This window comes from Dysidea avara, chromosome 2 (genome assembly GCF_963678975.1).
Source record: "Dysidea avara chromosome 2, odDysAvar1.4, whole genome shotgun sequence".
In the NCBI taxonomy this organism is placed as follows: Eukaryota; Metazoa; Porifera; class Demospongiae; order Dictyoceratida; family Dysideidae; genus Dysidea; species Dysidea avara.
Window position 1 is genome coordinate 33,252,793 of NC_089273.1, and position 14,435 is coordinate 33,267,227.

The following is a 14,435-nucleotide window of genomic DNA, read 5'->3' on the forward strand; positions in this document are numbered from 1 at the left end:
CACAGCAGTAAGTAGGAAGTGTTATGAGATATGACATGTACAAAATAACTTCACATATGTATAATGTACAATTAGCTATGTTACGTCTACATTATTGTTATTAAAATTAAAACGCGATATAACTATACTGGGAAATAAATCTAACTCTAAGCAATATAGCTTAGGTTGTTGTAAAACCATCATATGTTCATGTGTCTGCGTATTATTATATTATTAATATTATTATTACTAGGACTGCGTCACATACAAACCAAGTACATACACCAACGTGACAGCGCCCTGGTGAGGCTATTAGGTGGTGAAGACACAATCCCCAAATCAACTCAATATGTCACAGTAGTGACAGATACAACACAATAGTGGCATCGTAACTAAAGGCCACCAGTAGCTAAGTGCCAGTACATCATTGGTGTGGTAATGGCACAGTGATGTGTACACAGTATATGTAATTATGTATACAAAACATACAGGAGAGAACTATACATTATTGTAGTATTGTATGCAGCAATACATTATAGGCAACATCAACAGATAAAAATTATTGACCAATATACAGTAAAGTATCTACTTTGCTCTCTTGTTTATTGTGTGTCCCACAGAGTTGCTACAAAGTCTGAAGGATTACATAGTGCATACAAGTTGACAACTATTGCTTAGAGATTGAGAAGCACTACTATTTCATGATTAAAATACTCTAATAGAACAATCAAGGCTACATGTGATACCCAATAGAGCACATTAAAAACAGCTACACCGACAACAGTACTATAACACTTATAAACTTATAATTAATAAATGCATGCCATAAACCATGCACTGGTGCCAGGGCATGGTTTATGGCATGGCACAGGGGGGGGGGGGGGGGGGGACTGGGGAATTTTTCCCTGGGCCCCAGCCTGAAAGAGGTCCCAGGAGGCCCCATGAAGGGCCCCTTTGAGTACCTGTTTAAAACATCGATATACTCTAATAGAGCAGTCAGATCTAAAGACTCTAATAGAGTAATCACAGTATTCTTCAGAGGAGCAGTGTAGCAAGCTTATAGATAAGGAGATATGGTTAGTGAGGGGTAGCTATTGTCATTGTTAGTAGGTCATGACCTTTTTTTTTTTTTTTGGTCTTTAACTTACAGCTTTGGTGAAGTTGTGATTCAGAATGGAAACCTCCTTGCCTCTGGGGCCCCACTTTAACTCTTTGCCCTGGGCCCCTTAATTTCTCTGGGCGGCCCTGACTGGTGCTTATACCACACATTTCACAAATCTTAGCAAATACCAGTCAATAAATGTACACGTTTCAGTCTAAAGTAAGAAAATCCACTTTCTCAAGATCATAGTCTGGGCATGATGGAATACAATGGATCATAAAAGAGAATAATTAGCATCACTACAATAGTTAATGGAAGTGTATTGATCCCTTGAATGACTGACCATTTGTGCTCACATTAGGATAATCATAATACACACAAAAGAAGTTGTAGCTAGTCAATATTGTATTCAGCACATGTCTATACTAGGGCTGGGCGGTATTGGAGTTTCGCTTCACGATATATCGTGCAGAAATATATCACGATATTACTATTTATCGCGGTTATTAAAGATGACTGCTATATTAGAGTAGCTGACTGCTTTATTAGGGTATCTCGATCCTAGCTGACTGTTCTATTAGAGTATCTCGATCTTTGTAAAAAAAATTGACTATCTAGTACTAGGTCCTTGTTTGCAGTAGTATCACGTGATTATTTGAGGTGCATTATAACAACCTTAAGGGCTTAATAAGCTGTCACAAACACTAAAAATCGTAATAATATCGATATCGTGATATTATCGTTTCACCGAAATCTACGCGATACAGATATCGTTTCATTGCAATACCGCGGTATTACTATAATACCGAGAAACCGCCCAGCCCTAGTCTATACTATCATATTATATACCTCTTAAATGCAATGTCATCTTGTGAGAGTGCAAACAATTCTAATAAAGGGCATGTCACCTAAAAGTTGCTAATTAAAGGGTGTGGCAGCCATTTCGTTCACAAGTATTTATTCACTCGCTTGGAAATGGGTACCATGCAGGGGCGGATCCAGAGTTTCGAAAGAGGGGGGGCACCTTTCTGAAAAACAGTTGAAGACCAAAAAAATTTGCTGAAAACCAGTTGAAGACCAAAAAAAAAAAAAAAAAAGGTCACAACAATAATAGCTAGTTATCCTTACCTACTATATCACGTCTGTTATGTAAAATAAAATCCTATTTGTAGCTTCATAGGTAAGCTACACTGCCTCATGAACATTGTGACTGCTTTATTAGAGTAATTGACTGCTCTATTAGAGTATATCGATCTTGTATGCAATTTCTTGAAGGGGGGGGCATTTGCCCCAAATGCCCCATCCTGGATCCGCCACTGCCATGCCCTTTAATTAGCAAGTTGTTTAATTGCTCGCACTTTTGCAAGATGGTGTTGCATTCGAGCAGTATCATATATACGTAATGATTTCAAACATAACGCAGTAAAGCACTAGTTATATGCTCTTCTATCTGGGATCCACATCAACAATCACTCATTCACAAGTTAGAGATGATACAACATCGTGCTGCACGTTTCGTGTTAAATAGACCTTGGAGAAGGAATCATAGGGACAGTATAACTGAAATGTTAGTGGAATTAAAATGGCCAACACTGGAAGATCGTAGGAAACAGGCACGTCTGATGCTGTTGTTTAAGTTTGTAAACAAATTAATTTATGTTCCAAATCAGTATCTGCCAGTGTTATCTCCTGCAACAAGTACCAGGGCAAACCATCCCTTGAAGCTATTACAGTTGTATGCCAGAACAAATCGATATAGTAACTCTTTCTTACCAAGATCAATACCAGACTGGAACAATTTAGATATGGAAGATCTTGACAATATAGACTTACTTACTTTCAAAAACCATTTGCAAAATGCATAGACACTAAAATTTTGTTTTTGTACATTAGCGATTTACCCAATGGGTTTTGCTAATCAATAATAATAAATAAATAAATAAATAAATAAATATATCAACAGTCTACTGTACTCTCACAATGACAATACAGGTTGTCTGCTTACATTTTTGAGATACTTTTAATTTTCTCAAGTGTTAATGCTTCACTTTCAGCCATGATTCACTTCTATGTGTGTAAATATGTATACATATCGTGTGTTGCTAGTACTCCCCTACAAAACACAATAGAATAAAATATAAAATTAATGATTATAATTATGCACAGCACAAGTGCAATAAACTTAATGTATGCCAAAACAGTTGAGCTGTGAAAAAAGGAGTGGCTTCCACAAAGGCCAGCTGGGTGAAAATATAACGATATCAAAGGTGGCAGTCACGAACCAGGATGGAGAGTGGCTAGCCAATTGCCTACAGGATTTTTGAAAAGTATACACCTGTGCCTCTGTAAATTAAGGTTCCCCTAGGTTGTGTCCCCAGGCGTAAGTAGCAGAAGAAAACAAATTATAAAATATTTACAAATATTTATAAATATTGGGACTCTCATACACAATTTTGATGTTTTGCGTGGGTGTTGGCGACCCTCGGCTAAATTAACTGCAAGTCGGGTACCAGGTTTTTAGAAGTAGCATATAGCTAGCTAACATCAACTTGTGTAATTTCCTAATTGAAAACGAAACTCGACCTATTCATGCACCCATGCACACATAATATATTTGGCGCTGTTACTTAACCGCATCCGCAGTATTCAGTGCGAGATTCAGTGTAGTAACATTAGCTGCTAAATTCTTTGTTTACGCGAACTATGCCTACAGATAACGCGCTATTTATAAACAGCCCTCTACATCTCAACAATCGCATATTCAAAAATAATGATTAACATGTGCTCGTGTAAAGCATGTACAGTCAGCATGCTTCATCTGATCTGTCCCCACAGGAAAATTTAGCCTTCTGAGATGGAATTTACTCAATTTAGTAATAATTTTGACTGAATTTTATTAGCATAAGCATTGTAAGCCACTTTAAATTACTATTCTCTAGCAGATTTGTACATTTGTACACCCAGTTGTACATTGTGCATTGATTAACACAGCAGTGCGTACAATGTCAGTAGAGTACTTGTGGAACTGGTCAAATGGCACTGACACTACCATCCCTCGGATGTGACTGGCTGCAATAACAATACATCTCTTAAATACACATCTCATATATCTAACACTCTCATGTATATCTCTATCATACAATACAGTATAGTAACTGTATAGGATCATGAAAGGCACTTTCTCACAAAAAAATGTCCCACAATACCTTCTAGTGATGCCACGATAACTCTTAGTATGTTTGTGAAATGCTGAAAACAACTATGGATGATCCCTTACTGTGTATCCTAAAACAATGTAACCTACATAGCTATTTCAGCTACCTTTGGCTCAAAAGCATTTTAAAGAAAAATGCATCTTCTAGTTAGTACTGTGCTAACCAGTGGACTTCATTTTTATCTCTGTTGTATTGCAATTCATTTAGTTTTGCACTTAATATAGACAACACAACTCTTTACTAATGAATTATCAATCTCGTGCTACAGTATGGTCGGCTGCAAATTATCTCACTGAAAAGGGGCGGAGCGCACCGTACTATGACTTGCATGCATCGCAACAGCCTTATTTGCTTCTTGTAAAAAAAACAAGATTTTAACTGCATAAATAGACTACTGCTTTTCGACTTCGCAAAGGCCGAGACGAAATTTTATAGCCGCAGGGTTCAAAGCCATGCAGTTGCTAATGAAGTTCACAATCAAATCATTAGCGACTTACAACTGTGCTTACTGTGAAATCTTCTGGGAAAAATCAGCAGCGAAATGCAAGAACCGGAAACCAGAGGGTACAAATCCTTTCCCAGTAAAAAGAGAGTAAAACAATGCTCAATTAGTCAATGAAGCTACTTGATGACGCGTCACACTACTGAGTTAATGACATGCATGAGTTAAATTAAATAAGTATAATTAAAAAATCATTATTAATTATGCTGTACAGGGTGATGAAATAACACAGAAATGAATTTCACATTTCAGTTAATCCTCATAATTGCGACTCCTCAGTTTCAATATCATTTGTTCCAAATAGTGTGACCTCTGATGACATCAAGATGTTGCTGGAAGGCGTGTATCTAGACCCTTGCCTCTTCCAGTTGAGCATGTAGTTCAGCATTCTCTGCTGATAGTGTGTCTCTAGCCTGGAATGAGATGGGTTAGTAAACATTTCATTGAGTAAATGAGCAGACTCTAAGCTTTAAGTTGTATCATACATACGTAGACATAATGGGTTTAAACATACAGTAAAATAAGGCTACAGGAACTGGTAAATAAAGTAAAAGTAAAGTCTTCAGCTGTTGTGCTAACACTGTCATGCCTACCCAGTAGACCAGCATTGGGACACCTGTGTGCTACTCAAGAGCTATGAGTCTGCACCAATACACACACACACGCACACACATGCGCGCGCGCACACACACACACACACACACACACACACACACACACACACACACACACACACACACATGTACGCACGCACACACACACACACACACAAACACACACACACACACACACCCTGAGGATATCACTGAGTTCAGTGTTGGTAAAAAATTTGTGGGGCGTGTCAACAATTCCATATTAGGGAATAGACCTTGTAGAGCACTCGATACTTGTTGAGGTTTAATGACATTGAGTAGCAACACTCCTTGACTTCATCTGGCATTAGATCTGCCTTCACCATGTACACTTGCCTGTATTAGTGGACAATGAGGAATGATTACGTATGTAAATTAACATGTATGTTCTGAATGGTAAGGTGCACTAATAATTTCTAATTCACAAGTACCACCCTGAGAAAACAAGCTAAAGACTTGGGAATGAGAAGGAGACATAAACAAACAGTTCTAAGCTACACAAATAGTCTATACAAATATTACGTAACAGTTAACACAATTCTCTATATACCACTCACAGTAGTGGTAAGAAGTATCCTTTCCTTCGTGCACCATCCAGTTTGGCTTGGTAGACAGCATAGTTCCTATTTGTTACAAACATGTTCACTAATTCTTCTTTAACCTGTGTAGGAATGTGTAGAACTCAAGTCATTTGTACATGTGTACACATAAGCATACACATAAAGTACACAGTGGACTTCCAATATTCAAAGCTTCAAACACCTGTGTTCCACAAATAAAATATTATATTTCTGTACATATTGTTAATGACTCTAATAGACACACACTTACACACTTAACCCTGTGCGTTACACACACACTGACCCTAACCCACTTTAAGTTTACATATCACAATACCACAAATAGGTATCACAATATACTTTAGGTATAGATACTACACATGACATGACGTGCATGAGATAACAAAGTTAATGTACACATACAATTTGGACTTTTCATACTTTAGCACATAAAGATGCAATAAGCTTTGAATCATCTCAATAGGACCTTACCGTATAGTAAAAAACTTTGGCAGTAAAATACTTTGGCGAATAGCATTCAATTCGCCAAAGTTTTTTTCGCAAATTATTTTAGATGATCACACGACGAGTCACACAAGCACATTGAGTAACTCAACTAGAACTTGAGATGGAGGTCAGCTCATACCACCGCGCAATAAAGATAGAGCTGACTTTAGAGATCTTCGAAATGTGTCCCACAGTTGTAGCTAAGCACTCCTTCAGGATAGCATTTCCAACCGGCTTCCCGTTCGCACGTCAGCTAGTTCATCATCTTGCGATGGATTTGGCCAAACTGATACTTTGATATATGTGATAACCTCTGCTACTGAAAAGTAAATACGATCGCTCTCGCCATCGCAGGTGATAGAGAACCCTGAATGTCTTTGCTCAGTAGGCACGTCGTTAGATCAGTAGTTACAAAGGTACTGCTACAAAAAACAACGCTAGCTACCTATACACTTACTACACTACTTAACTGATGAGTTGCTCAATGAGTTGACACCTTGTCGTTATCCTTACGTTCTGTAGAGAAAAAACTTTGGCAGTAAAAACTTTGGTGAATATTATTTCAATCGCCAAAGTTTTTTTCCGCCAATTTTTTCAACAGAGGAGTTTCGTCACACTTTTTTACCGCCAAAGTTTTTTACTATACAGTATACAATAAGTTTGACCCAAATTAATTGAACAATGTGACCCAACATTATCAACTATAGTACTACTCAAATGTAACATTGTCTCACAAGTGTGAGACGTAACTCACTAATTCAAGGGAGTGGTACCTGTTTTGCTTGCAAGTATTCATTCCAAACAAAACAGGATGAATACTCGCGAGGAAACTGATGTCATGCCCTTTAAATAGTGAGTATTTTAATCACTTGCACTCTTGTGACATGACATTTTTGAGTGGTACAGTACCTAAAAATTGATACCTATGATACCAAATCTTGCAGTAGAGTATTGCCACTTGGTATTTAGTGTTCTGCGATACGGTACATTTAGTGTATCACGTATCGCCATCAATAAACTGTTCGATACGATACTGTAGCACGATACTATAATGAAGTGGTCATGGCTACTTATAACTGGCATATTAGCTAATAGTTGTAACAATATCCAATTTATCTGTACCTTAAAGAGCCGACACTGATTCTACATTCATTGTGTATACAAATAAAAATGCTGATAAACTGCAGTATTATACTGATGTGACAAATAGCTAGTGTACATGTGTTCTGATATGATTTTTAGTATGGAAAACCAAGTTGCTGTTAAGAAACCTATCTCTACATGGATACCTGTCTCCATTACACCACCCACACAATTAGCTACCCCAAACTTTTTAATGCGTGCTCCTACAAAGGATTACTCTGCATTTTGATGAGTTGTCAAGATGGCTAGTATTATACAGCAAATTGTTTACTGCTTAGTGGTGCAGTTCTTTACATTTAAAGTGTAACAGCTAATGTTTTTAGAAGACCCGGGTAAGAATATTTTAGCCATAACAACGCACTTATAAATGCATATTTGTATGGCTTCTCGTAACGTTGCATTTTATAGCACAGGGGTAAATAGAAGGGCTTTCTATTTGAATATCTACATCACTGTTACAGTGATAGAGCAATCACTGACTGTTCTACTAGAAAACTTTGATATATCAATATTTACTAAGTACAGTATTGTATCATGATACTTATTTACTGTATCAATATATTGCCGTATCAATATGTACTGCAGATCCCTATTGGTATTACAATACTGGATAATATCAATAGTATCGTACAGTTCTAATACACATGTAACAAAATGTGATACAATAATACACTATACATAGTCAACTCACATCCACCATTGTTGTCACATATTTCTGTATGGAGATGGTGTCCATCTGAGAGTCCATACTGGCAAGCTCAACAAATTTGGAGAATTCTTCATCAGCGAGTATCGATGATGGCTAAAGGGGAAATACTGCAACTAGTGTAACTGACTGTATGTGTTACAGTATGTAAGTGTTATTAATTTAAATTGCAATAATATTGTTATCAGTTAATAGACAACAAAAATGTTCCTACATGCTTTCAAATAAAATAATGAACTAGCTATTTCTGATGTTTATTTTTACCACGGTAGCCCATAATCTCCACATAAACAAGGTAGTAGCGATCACATTATTACTAGTATATTGTTCACTTACTCTACTGTTGTGATTATCAGATCCCTTCTTGAATGCTGGGTGAAAGATCATTCAACTCAGCCTCGTTCATGACTGCAGCCTATGTGAACATACGAGTATGTGACATACACACAAACACACACTACATACACACAAACACATACACACTCCATACATACACACACACTCAAGTACAAACACACTGCACACACAGAATTACAATTACTACTAAATGTGACTGGATCTGTGAAAACCCCATATAATGGTGCAAGACTAAATTTCAGTATTGGCTATTGATTGCAATGGGTAAAATAATTGCATAATAAAAAAAAATCGTAAACTTTTTAAACACTTTGTTCTTTATGAAGAAAGGGTGCAATGATAAAAACATGGATACCATCTTATTCACTTACACAAGTGGAGTTCGAAAATCTTTGTTTCGTAGCAGTAGCCTAAAGGATATGTGAGTTATGGACATTTGTTTACGTCATGTCGAAGCAGTCGTACGCAATCAACATTTCTTCACTGATTTTGTCTCTGTATGTAGTGAAGAAAGGTGGTAGGAGAAAATAACTTACCATGTAATGGACTCCCCTATTCATTGTGAACACAATGGTGCAAGTTGCAACTCTGTACTGCACTGCGTTTGTAAGTTACAGTCATTTTTGTAAGCACCTGTAATTTATTTTCCCAATACTTGCTGTACAAATCGATCTTTCTGTTGCTACTTTGTAGGGCTGTAACTCTAAAAGTTGTTGGCATGCAAGGCTGAAACTTTCCCAGAGCATCCACTCTGCTAAGTAGATTATAAAACATGCGCCATTATGTCGGGTTTTCGCAGATCCAGTCACAAATGTACTACACGTACTACATGTATAGCCACATACACACAGCAATAGAACAAGTCTTTAATATTGTAGTCACCTGCCTAGAAAAGGCATCACTGCTAATTTTGATTACAGCCAACTGGTTGCTAAGGAAGAAACTATTTTCTGAAGGTGACATGTTTGCATACATGAACTGTAAATGGCAAACGTTTGTTGTCACAAAAATAAGTCAGATTGACTCACAAACATGGTTACTCTCTTATGAATACTTTACACTTTATACTAGGAGTAAGTGATACTTGTAAGTACTATAATACTGATACAATACTGGAATGTCCTACACTTCGGTATTGACTACTTTTTGCACATCATCAGATATTTCAATACCTGGTACATGGTGTTCACGTGATATTTTCCTACATTGTCCATAAAATTTACTGCTAAACTTGCAATGGCCATGTGTTTTGGTTATAAACATTTATAATTGGTAAAGATATGGAGCAATTACTGTATGGCTAGCTTCATTTTAGCCCACCAGCCTTGGTTGTTCACTGTCAGTACCATAGAGTCGGGTTGTTAAGCGCATGTATCTATTAAGTGCATATTATTTGTTATGCGCATACACATTTCTTGTAATTAACCATGGCTGATAAGTGCACATGGCAAAATGTGACAACAAAGCTACACACAGCAAGAAATGGCAAAAAAAAGCTGAAAGTACTGAAAAATTGATGTCTTCTCAAACGTTTACGTCTCCCTTAAGGTCTCTCCTCGCTATGTATACAGCAAATCAGCCATCTGGATAGAAATAATCTCGTTCATCATAAAGAATTTTACCCAAAAATGGAGTCAAATATCCTTACATCCTGGCGTGGTGACCGGCACAAACTATTAACTTCCTGTACTCATAGTAATTCCATGTTACAATCACCATAATTATTTATCAGGCGTGTGCACCTAACAGATAGTATGATTTTTACAAAAAGTTTCTCCAAAAATTATAAGTGCATGCGATTAACAACTCGACTTTACAGTAATTGACTAGCAAAAATATTGTATTTTTTCGGAGGTTCCGGATATAAGGTACAGCACTGATTAACTTATTAGTCCCTGCAAGACAGTGTTGTATCCTCCCACCTCCTCATACAATTGTAACTACCCTTATGGACCCTGTACTTGGGGGATTAGTCAATTAATCACAAGTACTCATTTTCGGTATCAAAAACACATCAATACTATCATGACTAAAGTTGGAATCATATCGAACCAAATATTGCCGACTTTCTACTTTAGACCCATTCGGTAGGCCTTCCAAAAATTACTGTAACATCATAACTGTTCGTACTAGTGAGTGATAGATAAGTATAGAGTGATATTTATATACTTCACCATGTGATAACTGATTGTGGGTTTGAGTTTTAATTGCACCAAATGTGTGTAGGGTACAGCACAGGCATTGACAACCTCTTTTAATAAGACCACTCATTATAGTGACTAGGTCCCAAACACAGCTACAGAGGTTTTTGAGTGCTCATTATGAAAAATGAAAAAAATTTCCTTTGTGTATATACCAGTCTGCACAAATTTGAATGCTATTTTGTAATACACTGTATTTGCAGCTACCACAACTACATATAATAGCTAGCCATGTCTATCAGCTACTTGGTGGATTTAAGATGGAGAATAGTATGAATAGTTTTGGGAAAAAGAAGAGCATAGACGAAGTTTCAGAGTTGCACTGTGTTAGCAATATTAGACAATACAGTAGGAGGATTAAGCAAACTGGTGAAGTGAAGCCATTTGATTACCAGCACAAACTGTGAAACAATCACAATTAACTCAGAACCCAGGTCTATATCTACAGTGTACATGATATTCAGAGCTGGCTGCTTATGATGAATTGATGATGCTGTCGGTGCACAACTGATCAATAAGACCATTCTATGGGGATACACTCTAAAACAACAAGATAGCAGCATTTTAATCATTATAGTAAAATGGTCTTTATAAAGAGGTGGTCTTTGTTAGACGGTGGTCTTTATAAAGAGGTGACCACCAATTGAAATTACCAAAGTACCGTTCCATTCCACCATTCCATTCCACCATTCCAGTCCACCATTCCATTCCACTGAATCCAGATGCCCGTGATAATATAGCTTGCGTGCTTGTGGTTATGTGGTTGTAGGTGCAAACAAAAGGTGTCAAATTACCTAGTTTCCAATCCCCCCCTCTACTATCTAGGGTTGAAACCATGTATCATTGTAATTCTGTATGCTGTAAAGTCAAAAATAAACAATAAACCATACACCTTCTCCCATATTTGACACAGTAAAACATACCCACAATGTTTCATAGACCGTTCGTTTCACCTCACAGCCTCAGCTGGCACGTCAAGTCTCGCCATCTGTTCCTCGGTGTAGAATACTGAAATTGACTAGATAGTAGAGGGGGGGATTGGAAACTAGGGGAGACTAGTGGGGGGATGGGGACTAGTGGGAAACTAGGGGAGTCTAGTGGGGGGATTCCCCCGACTAGACATTGGGTGACCTGCAGTTCGATTCCTGGGGTTGGAGGGATTTTTTCCTTACTTTGGCCCCTTTTCTGTTACACCTTTTCAGCTATAAGTCACTAAGTCTAAGTCCTTGAAATTAGGTTAGGTAATCCTAAGGCTGCAGCACATGTTGCTGCAGACCTTCAGTGCTGGTCACTGTAAAGCTTTAATACAATACAAAAAATAACCGGTTTACCTTTCACGTGACTAGTTGGCGCTTAATCTTGTTGATGGGCGTTGATGGGTTAGTATGTTCCATTCCCCATGGTTCCATCCGAGGTTCAGTCTGTTCATTGACATTGGCTGCCCTTCTAGTAGTTCAGAAGTTTCTACTGATTATTTTCGATAGTCTGTGTTAAGGTGAGTTAGTTTAGTCTCGAGTGGCCAAACCCTACTCTCCGCGCGGGGCTTTATATCGATCAATCGGTAAGCGCAGCGAAGAGTGGGTCTGGCCACACGAGACTAAGAGTCAGGGAAATAGACGGGTAGATATATAGTCTGGCACAGCCGCCTTCGATAAGGGTCTGGTCTGTCTAGTATCACCATAGATAATATAGTCTAATCAAAAACAGCTAAGCTGTAAAAAAAGGTGCGGCCCCAAAAAGAACATGGTGAAAAAGATGTGAAATCCAAGATGGCGGCCAACAAATGGCTGTGATGGTTGTGATATCTTAGTAGTAGCTAATTTACTAAAGCTAAGTTCACATCAATAAGATTATAGCTAATTCACTTTAATTCACACTCTGAAAGTATTACAAACAGCACACATTTATATAGTCACACTAAGAGAATGTTCTAGAACTACAAAGGAAATTAAAAGTTACTAAAATAAGTATCAAGTACAAGAAACTAAAAATAGCTAATTTTATTCATGAACATTAGTCTACATACTTACAGATTATTGTCTCTATATAGTTCAAAGTCTACAATACCACAATGGTAGGTTAATGGTAAAAATTTTAATAACGTCAATTCAGGTGAATTTGGTCTTGGCACAAAATTCACCTGAATTGTCGTTATTAAAATTTTTACCATTAACCTACCATCACAGCCATTTCTTGGCCGCCACCTTGGATTTCACATCTTTTTTCACCATGGCCTTTTTGGGGCCGCACCTTTTTTACAGGTTAGCTGTTTTTGATTAGATTTCACTTCTTTTTGTGTTTGTATACACCAAAGCGGGCCATAGGCCGGCTTTGGGGATTTCCTTTTCTTTACCACAGGAAGAAGAAAAGATGAAGCAGATGTTAAATACTTTAAATATTTCTGATTTTATCAGTAAATGTACAAATTAAATATAATACATATATTTATTACAGAACACTCTACACGGTGGTTTCTTTATAACTGAACGCTCTACAAAGTGACTTCTTCTAGCTGATATTTCTACAGAGTGATTTGTTTGTAGCTGAACTCTCTACATGATGGTTTCATCGCAGCTGAACTCTCTACAAGGTAACTTCATCTAGCTGATGTCTCTACAGGGTCACTTGTTTGTAGTTGAACTCTCTACATGATGATTTCTTTGTAGCTGAACTCTCTACAAAGTAACTTCTTCTAGTTGATGTCTCTACAGGGTCAGCTGAACTCTCTACATGGTAGTTTCTTTGCAACTGAATTCTCTACTGGGTGGCTTCTTCTAGCTGATATTTCTATAGGATTTGTTTGTACTGTAGCTGCATGAACTCTCTACATGATGGTTTCTTTGCAGCTGAACTCTCTACAAGGTAACTTCTTCTAGCTGATGTCTCTACAGGGTCACTTGTTTGTAGTTGAACTCTCTACATGATGGTTTCTTTGTAGCTGAACTCTCTACAAAGTAACTTCTTCTAGCTGATATCTCTACAGGGTCACTAGTTTGTAGCTGAACTCTCTACATGGTGGTTTCTTTGTAACTGAACTTTCTACAAGGTGACTTCTTCTAGCTGATCTTTCTACAGGGTGATTTGTTTGTAGCTGAATTCTCTACAAAGAACTTCTTCAAACTGATCTCTGTACAGGGTAAATTGTTTGTAGCTGAACTCTCTACAAGGTAACTTCTTCTAGCTGATCTCTATACAGAGTGACTTGTTTGTAGCTGAACTCTCTACATGATGGTTTCTTTGTAGCTGAATTCTCTACAAGGTAACTTCTTCTAGATGATCTTTCTACAGGGCGATTTGTTTGTAGCTGAATTCTCCACAAGGTAATTTGGTTGCAGCTGAACTCTCTACATGGTGATTTCTTGTAGCTGAGCTCTCTACAAGGTGACTTCTTCTAGTTGAACTCTCTACAGAGTGATCTTTTCGTAGCTGAAACTCTCTACAGGGTGATTTGTTTGCAGTTGAACTGTCTACAAGGTGACTTCTTCTTGCTGAACTTTCTACAGGGTGAATTGTTTGTAGCTGATCTCTCTA

At 37.5% G+C, this 14,435-nt stretch overlaps 2 protein-coding genes across 7 annotated transcripts in view; one reads left to right on the forward strand and one right to left on the reverse strand.

Annotated features, from left to right (window-relative positions):
- Window positions 1-4,994: 4,994 nt before the first annotated feature.
- The window catches only part of LOC136247105 (NACHT, LRR and PYD domains-containing protein 14-like), a 207,570-nt gene continuing 198,129 nt past the window's right edge, over window positions 4,995-14,435 (reverse strand). For 2 of the 6 annotated variants that reach the window (XM_066038724.1, XM_066038723.1), the window contains exons 5-9: window positions 8,683-8,761; window positions 8,332-8,442; window positions 5,988-6,091; window positions 5,591-5,766; window positions 4,995-5,211 (exon numbers count right to left, since the gene is read on the reverse strand). In XM_066038724.1, coding sequence (XP_065894796.1) covers window positions 5,640-5,766; window positions 5,988-6,091; window positions 8,332-8,442; window positions 8,683-8,733 — 393 coding nt within the window. In that variant the 5' untranslated portion in view covers window positions 8,734-8,761 and the 3' untranslated portion in view covers window positions 4,995-5,211; window positions 5,591-5,639. Of the gene's footprint in view, window positions 5,212-5,590; window positions 5,767-5,987; window positions 6,092-8,331; window positions 8,457-8,682; window positions 8,762-9,585; window positions 11,109-11,827; window positions 11,976-12,235; window positions 12,312-14,435 lie in introns of those variants that run through there. The other 4 variants (XM_066038728.1, XM_066038727.1, XM_066038725.1 and 1 more) reach the window with 4 other exon arrangements.
- Window positions 12,262-14,435, forward strand: part of LOC136247106 (uncharacterized) — a 144,696-nt gene continuing 142,522 nt past the window's right edge. The window contains exon 1 of the mRNA XM_066038730.1: window positions 12,262-12,399. The gene's annotated coding sequence lies outside the window, so the exon portion shown is untranslated. The remainder of the gene's footprint in view (window positions 12,400-14,435) is intronic.